Source organism: Crocuta crocuta, unplaced genomic scaffold, assembly GCF_008692635.1.
Source record: "Crocuta crocuta isolate KB4526 unplaced genomic scaffold, BGI_CrCroc_1.0 scaffold102, whole genome shotgun sequence".
Classification (NCBI taxonomy): Eukaryota; Metazoa; Chordata; class Mammalia; order Carnivora; family Hyaenidae; genus Crocuta; species Crocuta crocuta.
In genome coordinates this window covers 2699807-2715371 of record NW_027530019.1, presented here as the reverse complement: position 1 = coordinate 2715371, position 15565 = coordinate 2699807, and the positions used below count along the sequence as shown (strand labels likewise).

General features: G+C 36.7%; 1 protein-coding gene across 1 annotated transcript in view; it reads left to right on the top strand.

Annotated features, from left to right (window-relative positions):
* Nucleotides 1–15333, top strand: part of MAPK6 (mitogen-activated protein kinase 6) — a 36638-nt gene extending 21305 nt beyond the window's left edge. The window contains exons 3-6 of the mRNA XM_077764391.1: nt 600–744; nt 6895–7059; nt 10868–11069; nt 13079–15333. Coding sequence (XP_077620517.1) covers nt 600–744; nt 6895–7059; nt 10868–11069; nt 13079–14180 — 1614 coding nt within the window. The 3' untranslated portion in view covers nt 14181–15333. The remainder of the gene's footprint in view (nt 1–599; nt 745–6894; nt 7060–10867; nt 11070–13078) is intronic.
* The last annotated feature ends 232 nt before the right edge of the window (nt 15334–15565 follow it).

Sequence of the window (15565 nt, the reverse complement as noted above, 5' to 3'; positions counted from 1 at the left end):
AAGTGGAGCTGCTTTGGTTATAGAGAACCCCTAGTTAACATCCACCTTCATAATTTTTCAAGGTTGTTTTGAGGATGAAGTAAAGCAATATATGTATAACTGCTTTTGTTAAATGCTTTATAAATGTAAAGTAGCAAAATTGATTAGGAATGGGGATATATAGTAGAGCCAGTCCCCTGAGTTGTCAGTAAGGAGGTCGGCATTGATTTATAAGTAGCACCTTTGGTGTTCTTCTCTACCTTTCCCTCATTGATTTGAAACATGCCTGCTCCTTAATTAAGACCTGAAGTGAAAAATAGCTCCTCTTTTGAAACATGTTTTGAAAGTGTGACCTAGAATCAACACTAAATTCTTACAGTATATTTTGGTCAGCAGACTTCATGTGAACATCATCTTATAGATGATATATCCTAGGGGAGTGTAAGCTCTTTTTCAGCCCGAAAAGTGCAAGTGCCTTAAAAATAGGTATAGGTATCAACAGTATGTTGTTAGGATTTCACAATTTTTTTTTTAAGATCAGGGATTATTTAATGAATCAAGTTTTGTACTGTTCTTCAGCTAAAGAAAAAACTTGAAGTATGTTTCGGTTTCTTTTTCAGGGTCATCTTTCTGAAGGATTGGTTACTAAATGGTACAGGTCTCCACGTCTTTTACTTTCTCCTAATAATTATACTAAAGCCATTGATATGTGGGCTGCAGGCTGCATCTTTGCTGAAATGCTGACTGGTAAAACCCTCTTTGCAGGTTAGAGATTTTAAAATATATGGAAAAAAATTATCTGAAAGAGAAATAATTTTGCATTTATCTGTGAAGCAAGATTTATATAAGATTTAAAACAATTTAGGGGCACCTGGGTGGCTCAACCAGGTAAGTGTCTGACTTCATCTCAGGTCATGATCTCATGGTTCGTGGGTTTGAGCCCCATGTGAGGCTCTGTGTTGACAGTTCAGAGCCTAGAGCCTGCTTTGGATTCTGCGTCTCCCTCTCTCCCTGCCCCTCCCCAGCTCGTGCTCTGTCTCTTTCAAAAATAAATAAACATTAAAAAAAATATTTAAAACAATTTATTGTAGTCTGGAATGTTAAAATGAAAAGATAAAATGATTTTAATATTTAAAAAATTAAAAACTTCACTGAATTGTTCACAAAGCAAATTTAGTCTGTTTTAGTGTTTGTTTGTATTTACCTTCTTAAACATAATTTTGTGGGGTTTTTTTGTTTGTTTGTTTAATGTCTGTTTATTTTGAAAGAGATAGCATGAGCACGGGAGGGGCAGAGAGAAAGAGGGAAAGAGAGAATCCCAAGCAGGCTCCACCTGGCAGTGCAGAGACCACGATCCCATGAGTCATGAGAAACCTGAGCTGAAATCAAGAGTCAGATACTTAACCAACCTGAGCCACTGGGGCACCCCAAACATAATTTTGTATTTTGTAGATTTAGAATACTTGTTGGAAATCTGTGGTAAATGATATGTGAGTTGCATAGTGCTGTGTTTGTCACTCTTAGTCAAAATTTTTAGCTACTGTTGAAAATCCAGTAATTCTTTGTCCACTATCATCCCTGTTGTCTGAACTGCCGTGTCCTGTTGCTTAACTCCTTTGACCTTTCAGAAACAAGTAATTTTTTGCTGAGTTTGATGCTATGAGATTTTCTACTACGTAGAAATAGTGAAGAATTTTGGTGAAAGCAAGAGAGAGAAAAGTGTATTATAGAAATGAGGGTATGATCCTGAATCAGTGAGAAAAGTTTAATGAAAGAAATCATGTACTTGCAAGAATTAGTGTGAAAAGTTGAATGAAAGCAAGGTGTCAAATAATGAAGATACTTATGACCAGTTAAGATGGGGCCAGAATACTCAGAAAGTAGAAGAATTTCCATTTGGAAAACTAGGAAATAGTAAGGTACTAAAGAATTTTTAGTTAGAGAAGTGACATGATGGTGATTTAGGTCTTTTTCTGTCGTTTGACAATATTATTTTTCTCTCTAACCAATCTTAGAGCGGCCCTCCCACCACTCCCAGATTGTGCTAAGAGCAGAAGAAAGGGAATGGAGCAGGGTCTGCTTACAAAAGAAGGATCAGTAAAAGAAAGATAAGGGTACTTAAGAGAACACTATTGAAGAAAGATGGTATGAATAAGTGCTGTTAATTTTTTTTTTAATGCTGATTCTTGCACCACTCAGCTTAGTAACATTGACGAATCGTTTGTAGTTTCCCCTGTAAATTTATCTGAAATTTCTTCTGATGTGTGTGATAGTAATTGCATTTCAATTTAGAAAACTGAGAAAATACCAGTTATTCCTGGAAACTAAATGGTTGAGTGGATTATATTTTTTCCTAGAAACAAGACTGTAATTGGAGGTTATATTCCTAATATTCAAGTACCTTCCAACATATGTAAAATAATTATTATTTGTTGCTGTATAACCAACTACCTCAAAATGTAGTGGCTTAAATAACAAACATTTATTATCTCATACTTTGTGTGTGTCAGGAATTGGGAGGTGACTTCACTGGGTGGTTCTAGCTCAGATTTGTTTAGTCAAGATGGTGGTTGGGTCTACAGTCATCTGAAGGCTTGACTGGGGCAAGAAGATCCACTTGTAGTAGCTTACTCCCATGACTGTTATTAGGAGGCCTCAGTTTGTCATCATGTGGGCTTCTCTATAGGATTGCTTGAATGTCTCCATGACACTGGCTTCATGAAGCTGGCTTTCCTCAGAATGAAAGATCTAAAAGAGAGCAAGGAGAAAGCTTCTGTATCTTTAAAAAAAATCCTATCAATATGTAATTCACATGCCATACAGTTCACCCATTTAAAGTGTACACTTCAGTATTTTTTAATGTATTCACAGGATTGTATAACCATCTAAATTTGGAACATTTTTGTGCCCCCTAAAAGATATCCTGTAACCATTAGCAGTTACTTTCCATTTCCCCCTTCTAGCTCCTAGCAAACACTAATCTACTTTTATTTCTCTTTAGATTTGCCTGTTGCGGGCATTTCGTATAAATAAGTCACATAACATGGTGGTCTTGTGACTGGCTTCTTTCACTTAGTGTAATATTTTGAAGGTTCATCCATGTTATAACATGTATTAGTATGTCATCTTTTTATGGCCAAATAATTCCATTCTGTGTGTATGGCACACTTTGTTTATCCAATTCACCAGTTTATGGAAATTTGGGTTATTAGTCCTTATCGGTTATTGATGCTACTGTGTACATCAGTGTACAGTTTTTATGTGGATTATGTTTTCCATTCTGTTGGATGTGTATATACTTAGGAGTAGAATTACTGTGTCTTGTGATAACTCTGTGTTTAACTTTTTGAAGAAAAGCCAGACCATTTTCCAAAGTGGTTGTGATACTTTACATTCCTACCTGCAGTGTATGAGGTTTCCATTTTTCCACTAAAATGTAGTCTGTCTTAAATTCTTTTTGAATATGAAGTAGTATCTTATTGTGGTTTTGATTTGCATTTTCCTAATGCCTGATAATGTGGAGTGTGTGTTTATGGACAGTTTATCTATCCTTTTTGGAGAATTACCCAGATCCATTGCCTGTTTTTAAATTGGTTTATTTGTATTGTATAATTGAGGTATAAGAGTTCTTTATATTCTGGATACAAATCACTTAATCAGAAGTATGATTTGAGTATGTTTTCTCCCACTCTGCAGATTCTCTTTTTACTTTCTTGATGGTATCTTTGGAAACACAAAAGATTTTAGTTCTGATGAGGTCCATTTTATTTTTTTCTTTTGTCACTTTTGTTTTTGGTGTCATATATATGAAATTATTGCCTGACCCTAAGAATTTTATAGTTTTAGCTTTTAAATTTAGGTCTGTGATCCATCTTGGGCTAATTTTTGTGTATGGTGTGAGGTAGAGTTCCAACTTTATCCTTTTGTATGTGGATATCCATTTATCTCAGCACCATTTGCTGAAAAGATTATTCTTCCTGATTGAATTATTTTGCCCCATTTGTCAAAAAGCAGTTAACCCTAAATGGAACATCTTTTTATCACCTAGATTCAAAAGTGACACACTGTCATTTCAGCTTTATTTTATGCATTAGAAATGAGTCACCTAAGTACACCTCACACGTGGGGAGGGGAATTGGATTCCACCTTTTGAAGGGAAGCATACCAAAGGATTTGTGGACTTTTTTTTTTTTTTTTTTAAGTGGGTTCCATTGGGCAGCTGGGTGGCTCATTTGGTGAAGTGTTTTGACTTTGGCTCAGGTCATGATCTCCTAGTTCGTGAGTTCGAGCCCCGTGTTAGGCTCTGTGTTGACAGTTCAGAGCCTGGATCCTGCTTCAGATTCTATGTCTACCTCTCTCTTTGCTCCTCCTCCCCTTACACTCGGTCTGTCTCTCTTTTTCAAAATAAATATGTGTGAAAAAAAATTATAAAGTGGGTTCCACACATAATGTGGGGCTTGAACTCAGGATCCTGACATCAAGAGTCGCATGCTCTACTGATTGAGCCAGCTAGGCACCCAAATTTATGGACATATTTTAATGCTGCCATAATAATGAATATTTTAGCAGGAAAACTAATTTTTTTAAAATTGTTAGATCATGCTCTAAGTCCATTTGAAATGGGGTCAGAACTTACTGCTATATTGATTATACAAGGTGGTTAATATATTAAAATGTTCAGCATATTCAGAATTATTCAAATATAGCAATAAAAATAATTGGATTAAACCACACCTTTAAATAATACTATTTTGATCTTAAACCCATATAAACTTTAAACAGTTAATGAGAATTACATGTGAAATGATTTGAAAGATGCCACTTTAGTTCTCTTCTCCCTATTGGTAGATTTGTGAGCCACTCAACAAAAGGAGCATGAGGGAGATCTATTTATTAGGGATAGGCTTCAAATGAACAGAGCAATAAAAGACACCCACATCTCAAATTTAACCTATCCAAAACTGAACTCCTGATATTTTTCCCTCACACTTTCTTTTTCTGCTGTCTTCCTCATCTTAGTATAAACCAGATCCACTTTTTAGTTGCTAAGGCAGAAATCTTGGCTTCATCTTTCACTTCTATCAGTACAGATTCTACGGACTCTTCCTTTGAAATATATTCAGAATCTAACTGCTTGTTATTATCTCTATCACTGCCCTCCTCCCTATGGTTCAGTCAACCGACTGTATCTCTCCTGGTCTAATGCAGGATTATACTGTCTTTCCTGCTTTAATATTTGCTGTCTATAGCCTAATTACCACATAGCAGCCATTGTAGTTCTTTGAAAACATAAATCAGAACATGCCATTTCTCTGCTTGAAATTCTGTAATGTCTACCTATCAAATTCAGAATAAAGCTTACCCTTTGTGTTCTGGTACCATTCTGACTTCATTTTCTATTACTTCCCCCCGGCCACACTTACCTAATTGTTGTTTCTTGGACAAGCCCACTGACTCTTACGGGCTTTTGAGCCTTTCCTCATCTTTCTGGAACTCCCTTCCTCCATATGAATGCATGGTGTGTGTGTTCCCCAACTTCCTTAATTTTAAGCATCTTCAAGGAAGGAAGCCTTCCTTGGTCATCCTGTATAAATTAATCATCCTACCCCTAACAGTGTTATTTATCCTGCCTGCTTCCTCTGGTTTTCTTCATGACATTTGTCATGATTTGACATAAATGTTGAGTGTTGTTATCTATCTTTCTCCACTAGATTGTAAGCTCCGTGAAGACACGGGTTTGGTCTTTTCTGTTTCATAGATGTACTTTTTTAAAACTTTTTTTAAATTTTTGATTAAAATTAAGTCAACCACTTACCCGCCTGAACCACCCAGGCACCCCTCATAGCTGTATTTTAAAGTGCCTTGCTCATAGGAGGGACCCAAGAAAAATTGGCAAACTGGTTTTCTTTAGGCACCATTTAGCTTCAAGTTCTCCCTTTTATTTGTTTTTTTAATGCTTATTTATTTTTGAGAAAAAGAGAGATAGAGACAGAGTGTTAGTGGGGTGGGCCAGAGAGAGAGGGAGACACAGAATTTGAAGTAGGCTCCAGGCTCTGATCCATCAGCACAGAGTCCGATGCAGGGTGCAAAGTCACAAATGGTGAGATCATGACCTGAACGTAAGTTGGGGGCCCAACCTTCTGAGCCACCTAGGCGCCCCTCCCCTTTTATTTCTTTAATAGTAGTTCTGAAATGCTACCTGTGTCTAACCTATAAAACTTTTTGTTGTGCAAATCTAGTCCAACCTTCCATTTTACTGATGATGAAATGAAGCCTTTATCATGTTAAGTATGCCCAAAGGTACATCCAGTTGATTAGCAGTATAGCCAAGACTAGAATCCATGTGTCTTGAATCCCAATTCATTGCTTTCTTCACAACTTTGTGATGCCTTAATATGAGGCTGAACATAAAGGGTCAGTTTCTTATGGAAACAAAGCAGCCAAAAGTAAGTATGTCAGTGAGCAGAAATCGGAATAGATAAGCTTTTTGAGTAGATTGATGATATTCAGAGTAAAGAAACATGCTGATTAAGGATTCATTTAAAACCGTTTTCCTCCCAGTGGTCATTACAGTATTTGTTAGTTTCCTATAACTTTATCTTTTTTTTTTAATGTTTTATTTATTTTTGAGAGAGAGATAGAAACAGCATGAGCAGGGGAGGGTCAGAGAGAGAGAGGGAGACACAGAATCCGAAGACAGGCTCTAGGCTCTGAGCTAGCTGTCAGCACAGAGCCTGGTGCGGGGCTAGAACCCACGAACTGTGAGATCATGACCTCATTTGAAGTCAGACGCTTAACCGACTGAGCCACCCAGGCGTCCCGAGTTTCCTATAACTTTAGAATGTCTTTTGCAAAATAAGTAAGCATTGAGGAATGTGTTTGTTTATGTTGTATTTGATGTTTACTTAATTTCAGGTGCACATGAACTTGAACAGATGCAGCTGATTTTAGAATCTATTCCTGTAGTACATGAGGAAGATCGTCAGGAGCTTCTCAGCGTAATTCCAGTTTACATTAGAAATGACATGACTGAGCCACACAAACCTTTAACTCAGCTGCTTCCAGGAATTAGTCGAGAAGGTATTGTTACTCAAGAGTAACCATCATGTAATGGAGTGAGTGGTGTGTGTTTGTGTGTGTGTGTGTGTGGGTGTGCGCGTGAGCAGATGCACAGGCAGGATCTCTGTATCCCCAAAAAGTCTTTATACACTTAATATATATCTAAAACTTCAACCCTTACTTTTCCTGGCTGTTAGGGTGGGATCTATTTCTTTGTTCCTCTGAATAATTTTTCAGATTCCAAAAAGTGTACCCCTCTCTAACTCCACCTTTTTCAGCTTATACCTCTGATTCTTTGCCATAGGTGGGCATCTGGAATCACTGTACCTCATTAAATTAGAATGTTCTTTGAGGGTTATATGATAAGTTGGGTATGAATATGAATATGATTTACATATGAAAGGGAATTGAGTTGGGGGAAAGCAAAGGCTTCTGGGCAGAGAAGAGATGGAGGAAAAGAGCAAAACTCCATATGAGCAAACACATTCCATAAGAGTTTGCAGATTCATGTTAGGAATATTAGGTGCTAAATGTGAGAGTTTGTGCAAGCTTGAAAAGGGGTAGGAACTTGAAGAGAATCAAGACTTTGTTGACCGTTAGCACAATAACTTCATGTTTCAAAAAAGTGACATGTCTTTAGGATTTCTTCATATAAATAATATATAAAAGTCTTTAACTCTTGTAGTGATTACACAGAATAATTATTTTTTAAGATTTTAGTTTTAAATAGTCTCTGCACTCAATGTGGGGCTGAACTCAACCCCCAGATCAAGAGTTGCATGCTCTACTGACTGAGCCAGCCAGGTACCCCAGGATAACATTTTTTTAAGGAAGAGAATTAGACATAAGAAAAATCTTTCTTAAAAGTGTCTTAATATCTTTAAGAATTATCATATTCTCATGAATCAACAAGTTAGGGATATATAGTTTTTCTTAATTACATATCCATTATTCATATTACGCACTCTGATCATGCATTATTATATGTGGTTTGGGTAAGTGTGCATCAAAGTGTCTTTAAGGAGCGAATGTTTTGAGAAATAGGCACTGGAGGGCAAAATCATAATGACATTTTGTTTTTCTCACTTGTGCTTAGAACCGTTATAGTAAATACCTAAGTAAACAGGAAGCAGCTGTATTTAATTTCAGCAGGGTTTATAAGCTTCCTTTTCAGTAGTTCTACATTCCTAACAATTCTTCAAGTCTATCTTCACATTCAGATTCCAGTGCTGGCTGTCTTGCTTCTGACCTTGTAGCCACTGTCATGACATCCCTGTTCATAACTCAGCAGTAGTCACATAGCATTTGACTGTGCCTCAGAATCCTGTGGGAGAATTTTTTTTTTTTTTGAGAGGGAGAACAGGAGCAGGAAAGAGGGGCAGTGGGAGAGAGCGAGAAAGAACCTGAAGAAGGCTCTATACTCAGCTTGATGCCACGACCCTGGGAGCATGACTTGAGCTGAAATCAAGAATTGGATGCTCAACTGACTGAGCCACCCACGTGTCCCAAGTGGGAGCTTTTTAAAAATGCAGACTATTAGGTCAGAATCCAGAGGTGAGGTGAGGTGAGAAGTAGAGCAGGTGTCTGTTTTTAAAGCCCTCTACAGGTGTGGCCCCTCAGCCATATTGAGAGAATTGCTCAGGAATAACCTCGATTGGCTTTGAGTCATTGTGGCTGTTGCTGTGTCTTATCCAAAGAGGCAAGCTAGTAATGTAGGACATTGCTTTTGAAGCATTTGCAGGCTAGTCAAACTGGAATCTTCTTTTTCCCTACCCTCATTAGGGTTGGGACCATGTCTTAGTTGGCTGTGAACCAACTTGAATATTTGACTGATGGCTGGGATTTATTTATAATGTGTTGAATGTATGTCTTTGATAATGGGTTAATTAACCATCAGCCAAACATCCTTGGTATTCACAAGTAGTAGAACTATGTTCATACACAAGTGCAGTGCAGAGTTTTTAAATTTCCTGAGACTAAAGATTTGTTGTGTAGATATGCTCTACACCAGTTTCTTCTTGATTAACAATGGAGTTTTATTTTTGGAACAGAGCACATTCTGAGGCAATGGGGACTTCAGGAGAATAATACATGTTCTTTTCTCCCACTCTGTTCATGATCTTCAGAGGAAAAAGCCAAAGAAGATTAAGTACATATGAATTAACACATTAAGACACTTAGGAACCCTAGTGGTCTTTCATCTTTCAGTGAAATACTCCTTTTTCATTTCCCTCTTCCTTACCTCTCATCCTCCCTTTTGCTCTGTCTCACATCAATTTTATTTTTATATGTTAGCACACTTGAATACCATCATAGCAAATAGATTTCCTTTAGAGCAGTGCTGTCCAAAATTCCTGCAATTATGGAAATAGTCTATATATGTATACATTGCATGCACTTGGGAGCTCAGCCTAGCTAGCTTCCTTCTTACCTCTTCCTCTTTCCACCTGCTGCCTACAGTTCCCAAATGCTCCAGGTTTTAGAGTATATTCCTCTTGTGTGGTTGGATGTATATCTCCCTTCCCTCTGAGAATGGTGATTGTGCTGTGTCAGCCCTTCGTAATTCTGTGCCTTAGAGTCTCTCTTGCCTTGAGACACATGGGCCCTGGGCTAATTAAGATGGACTCTTTTGCAAGAGAACCAAGAACAGCTTGTGTATTGTGAAATGACTTCCTTAATGAGGGTAATATGATAGGAGGGGGACAAGGGGGAGGAGAGGAAGAGGCCTCAGCCCGGGGCCACTGAAGGGCCTGAGTAGCAATAAGCCTTAGTTTCTTTAATCTTTATTGGAGTGATTGAGTACTGAATGAGATAATGTATGTGAAAGTACTTTGTAAAATATAAAAGGCTGTAAAAATCAGCTATTATTTACATTCATAAGACATTAGGAATTGAAAATAGAAGGACTATCTTTTGAGACAGAGGCAAGGATACGAGGGTGTGTGACAGGCCATAGTGAAGACTAGAGACTGAGATCAATGTTAAGTGGGTCTATCTGTTGAGAATGATAAAGATTAAGAGCATAAAGAGATGGTGTGAAACATTGCTGAGCAATAGCAAAAGCCAAATTGCAATTCCATGGTATAAATTTATAGTGAGCCGTGTGTGTGATTTTACATGCAGGTTTCATCAGGCCTGTATGGCTATGGAGCAGAGAAGTAGATGGGGGAAATCACGCAAAGTTGAAGATTGGAATAAATCATAAGGCGTACAGTGTGGGGTGGTATAAGGGCAACCTTCAGGCTGGTGACAGTTTGGTTCAGGCTGAGTTAACAACTTAGGAAGGCCTAGTGATTGATGATGTGAGACAGAGATCAGCAAATTAATACAGCAGCTAGTCAGTGAGATAAGGGAAGGAAAGGGGAAAGAGCTTTTTATTAAGCAGCGGAGACTATGCTTTACATTTAATTTTAATACCTTATGAGATATGTCAGTATATCCATTTTATACACGAAGAAACTGAAGTTCAAGTAATCTGTCTAGCCCTTGACAGCTAGTGAGTTGCAGAGCTGAGATTATGACCTTTACTATTAGGTTGAACCATATGAAATTGCTGTTATTTGACTGACAAAAATAGAAGTTTCAGATGATTGAACTTAATATATTCTTTGTTTTGGGTAACTGACCATAATAGGAAATTGGGGTACATTTTAAGTATTTACTGTGATTATTGGATAAGTGTCTTTTCCTTTTAATCTGTAAATCAGGTAAATTAGCTTTATTTTTCTGATAAATTAATTTACCTTTTAATTGTATAATCCCTCTTTTTTCCTACATTGGTTGGCAGACCTTCAGTATAGTTAAGGTATTTTATCCCTGTCTTTTGCAGCACTGGATTTCCTGGAACAAATTTTGACATTTAGCCCAATGGATCGGTTGACTGCAGAGGAAGCGCTTTCCCATCCTTACATGAGCATATATTCTTTTCCAATGGATGAGCCAATTTCAAGTCATCCTTTTCATATCGAAGATGAAGTTGATGATATTTTGCTTATGGATGAAACTCATAGTCATATTTATAACTGGGAAAGGTAAATTGATCCAAAGTTAGAAAAATATAATTTATTATATTTTCACAACACCGTGTACTAACTACTGTATGATTATAGCCGACTTATTTTTTTTTAGTTTTTTAAAATGTTTTGTTTATTTTTGAGAGAGAGAGAGAGAGCAAGCAAGCAGGGGAGGGACAGAGAGAGAGGGAGACACCGAAACCAAAGCAGGCTCCAGGCTCTGAGCTGTCAGCCCGATGTGGAGCTCAAACCCATGAACCGTGAGATCATGACCTAAGCTAAAGTTGGAAGCTCAACTCTCTGAGCCACCCAGGTGCCCCACAGCCCACTTATTATATTTTCAGTAATGTAGATGTCTTAAAAATTTAGTAATGAGGGGTGCCTGGGTGGGTGGTTCAGTGTCAAACTCTTGATTTCAGCTCAGATCATAATCTAGTAAGTTTGAATCCCGTATTGGGCTCTGCACTGGCAATACAGAGTCAGCTTGGTATTCTCTCTCTCTGCCCCTCCCTTTCTTGCTCACTTGCTCTCTCACAATAAATAAATAAACTTAAAAAAATTAGCAATGGTCTCTTGGGGTGTCTGCTAAACATAATATCTTTGAATGGCCTTTATGTAATTTAAGTATTTAATAGATAGACATAATGGGAAAATGTAAATTCTACTTTGAAACAGTTTCAAAGCCATTAAGGCATGTTTCAAAGCCATTAAGCTCCTTTAAACGTGAGGGTTGAAGGTTGGAAATCTGAACCATTTTAAACTATCGCTTTTATAAATGTTACAAATTTTAAGATGTTGGATGACAATACTCAACCTTAATCCAATAAGGTATCTCCATAACGTCTCAAATCTTTCATATAATCTCTTGTATCTTAGGATAGAAATTATTTTGATTCATGGTACATGTTATTCAAATATGTTTTCCTAATGACATAAAATTAACCTTGGGATGCTTAACATAGGTCCAACATAAGGAACTTTTCTATTTTGAATAGTATAAAATATCAAAATGGATAACATTATACATTTGAGTTAAAGACTTTTTTCCCTCAGCTTTCTTTTAGGATTTCTAAATTTCTGGGGCAATTTAGATACAATTTTGCTTCAAAGTAAGGTTGTAGTATATAGTAATGCATCAATATTATTTAAAATCTTCAGGTAATTTTGATATTTAGCCACTAGATGTGAAGTCACTAATGACAGTCTTAAAACTTTAAAGTTTCATATATTGCTGTGTTTAAAAGAAAAATCATTAAACGAGTTTGTTTAGTCATTGCATTTTTTTCCTCCTAAAATGTTGAGGTATTTGTTTATACACATCTGCCAACGACCTTTTTGTCCACATGGACATTTCTACTACCTGTGTGTACAGTAGGTACATAACCATAACCATGTCTTCCAATCTCTTTCCTGGTCTCTCGTCCCCATCCTCCACTCCCCGTCTGCTTCTACTTGGGCATGGAATGGTCACCTGGCTGTGATATGTCACTAAGATGATACCATATTCAGTAGTGCATATACACGGAAAGGTTTTTTTTTTTCTATTCATTATGAGTTGTAGCAAGCCTTCCTTTTTGTCTAGTCTGACTTGTTACCAGTAGTGTGAAAATCTGTAAGAGACCTGATTGAGATTAGAGATATTCATTTTGTGTCCACAAACTGTCTTTTCTCTGTATGAAACTATTGGACTGGACCCGTAGGCATGCCAGCCACTCAGATGTTTATCTTCAATTGTGTTTGAGGTATCTGAAAACAGAAAAGATGGAATAAGTTTAAAATGGTATTTCATCTTAAATTGAAGAATGGAGGGCTCAGAATTTTATTACAATCATATGCTTCATTGTTAATTACCAAAATTGCCTTATATTACTTTATGTAGTAACAGATCTTACTAATCAATTAAAGTTATGAGTTACATGATTATTCTTGCATAGACCTAGAAGAGTGCTTTCACCTAAAAGGCACTCAGTGAATTTGAAAATGAAATCATACACCTGGACTAACCAGTAATGATTCATTTTTTTCAGGTACCATGATTGTCAATTTTCAGAGCATGATTGGCCTATCCATAACAACTTTGATATTGATGAAGTTCAGCTTGACCCAAGAGCTCTGTCTGATGTCACTGATGAAGAAGAAGTACAAGTTGATCCTCGAAAATATTTGGATGGAGATCGTGAGAAGTATTTGGAGGATCCTGCTTTTGATACCAATTATTCTACCGAGCCTTGTTGGCAGTACCCAGATCATCATGAAAACAAATATTGTGATCTGGAGTGTAGCCATACTTGTAACTACAAAACAAGGTCATCATCATATTTAGATAACTTAGTTTGGAGGGAGAGTGAAGTTAACCATTATTATGAACCCAAGCTTATTATAGATCTTTCCAATTGGAAAGAACAAAGCAAAGAAAAGTCTGATAAGAAAGGCAAGTCAAAATGTGAAAGGAATGGATTGGTTAAAGCCCAGATAGCGCTGGAGGAAGCATCACAGCAACTGGCTGAAAAAGAAAGGGAAAAGAATCAGGGATTTGACTTTGATTCCTTTATTGCAGGAACTATTCAACTTAGTTCACAACATGAACCTACTGATGTTGTTGATAAATTAAATGACTTGAATAGCTCAGTGTCCCAACTAGAATTGAAAAGTTTGATATCAAAGTCAGTAAGCCGAGAAAAACAGGAAAAAGGCATGGCAAATTTGGCTCAGTTAGAAGCCTTGTACCAATCTTCTTGGGATAGCCAGTTTGTGGGTGGTGGGGAGGATTGTTTTCTCATAAATCAGTTTTGTTGTGAGGTCAGGAGGGATGAACAAATTGAGAAGGAAAACACTTACACCAGTTACTTGGACAAGTTCTTTAGCAGGAAAGAAGATACTGAAATGCTAGAAACTGAGCCAGTAGAGGATGGGAAGCTTGGGGAGAGAGGAAATGAGGAAGGGTTTCTGAACAACAGTGGGGAGTTCCTCTTTAACAAGCAGCTCGAATCCATAGGCATCCCGCAGTTTCACAGTCCTGTCGGGTCCCCACTGAAGTCAATCCAGGCCACCTTAACACCTTCTGCTATGAAATCTTCCCCTCAGATTCCTCATAAGACGTACAGCAGCATTCTGAAACATCTGAACTAAAACACTCAGCAGACATTTCTCTTTGTATTCTTCATGAAATGTGTTGTGTCTTTTTTATTACTAGTGTTTAAGTCATTTTTTTACTTGAATCATATGGTGTCATTTAGAAAGGATTTTATTAGTTCTTGGTTTTTAAAATCCAGACTTTTTTTCTACATGTGAGATGGTTTTCATTTTAACTGGCATGTCGTTTGCACACAAAAATAAAGAATAGAGCAAAATAATGCAATGCAGGAGGAGACAAAAGAAATGCACTAAGACAAGTAAAAAACATTCTCTCATAGAACAATGATCTGTTTTACAGGAAACAAAAATCTTGCCTTGAAATTTACACAGTGAGACTGTACATAATTGCATGAAAATATCTATTTTTTTCCTAAAACATTTTTCATTCATGAGTATTTTCAAGTTTTTCATACTGTACACATTTCTTAAAACACATGATACCAGCAGCAACTGAAAATGAATGCCGAATTTGGTACACATGTGTTATCTACCTCAAGGTAACAAAAGTATGTGGCAAAACATATACCATCCATAGTGCTTCACATATGCACTTCTATTTAGCCAGCGTTTATTGTAGTAAACTATTAATAAGATTCACGCACCGTTTGTAAATGTTCTGGTATGCATTCTTTATAGTGAAGTGTTCCTACATCACATCTTATTTATTTTAGCAAATCAGTATATTTTCTGTATTTAATTATAAAAAGTTGACTTAGTTTTTGAAATTTATTTGCAAATACACTTTTTCCACTTGGCACTATGGTTTGTTGCCTACTTAGCTGAATATATATTGTCAACTCATCCTAAGGCTGTCCACGTACTTAATTTACTTACGTATTCATTTTAAGTAAAGCGCTCACTGTGTATAGGAATTTGTATTTTGGAGGTGCTTGATCTATCTACAAAGAACATTAGGAATTACTTTATTATAAAATGCTCCTAGAAGTCTTAATTGTGTTTATTTTTAAAAAAAAAAAAAACAAAAATTGTAATGTTAGACTTGTGTGCATGGAAGTAATTAAGGTACATCATTATTGTAGTTTAAAAGTTGTACATGATAAGACATATTTTGTTTTTACTGTATGTTTTTACTGAATGATCTGTTCCCCATCCCAAGGCAAGCATGAATAAAATTAGGTTAAATATAGCATGTGGTATTGGAGTCTCTTAGAATTCATTTCATCTATTTTATTTTATTGAATATTGTCTGTATCTTTCGTTATCCTATTCAAAGGACAGACATGGCCAACAAATATGGCTCCTGTTGAACTCTTTAGGTAATGCAGGAAGAATAAACATTACTAGCAAATTCTTATTTAGTCCCACCTTTCAGCATCTTTAAATTGTGGCTTTACTTTAGGCTGTGTTAGGCTAAAAGG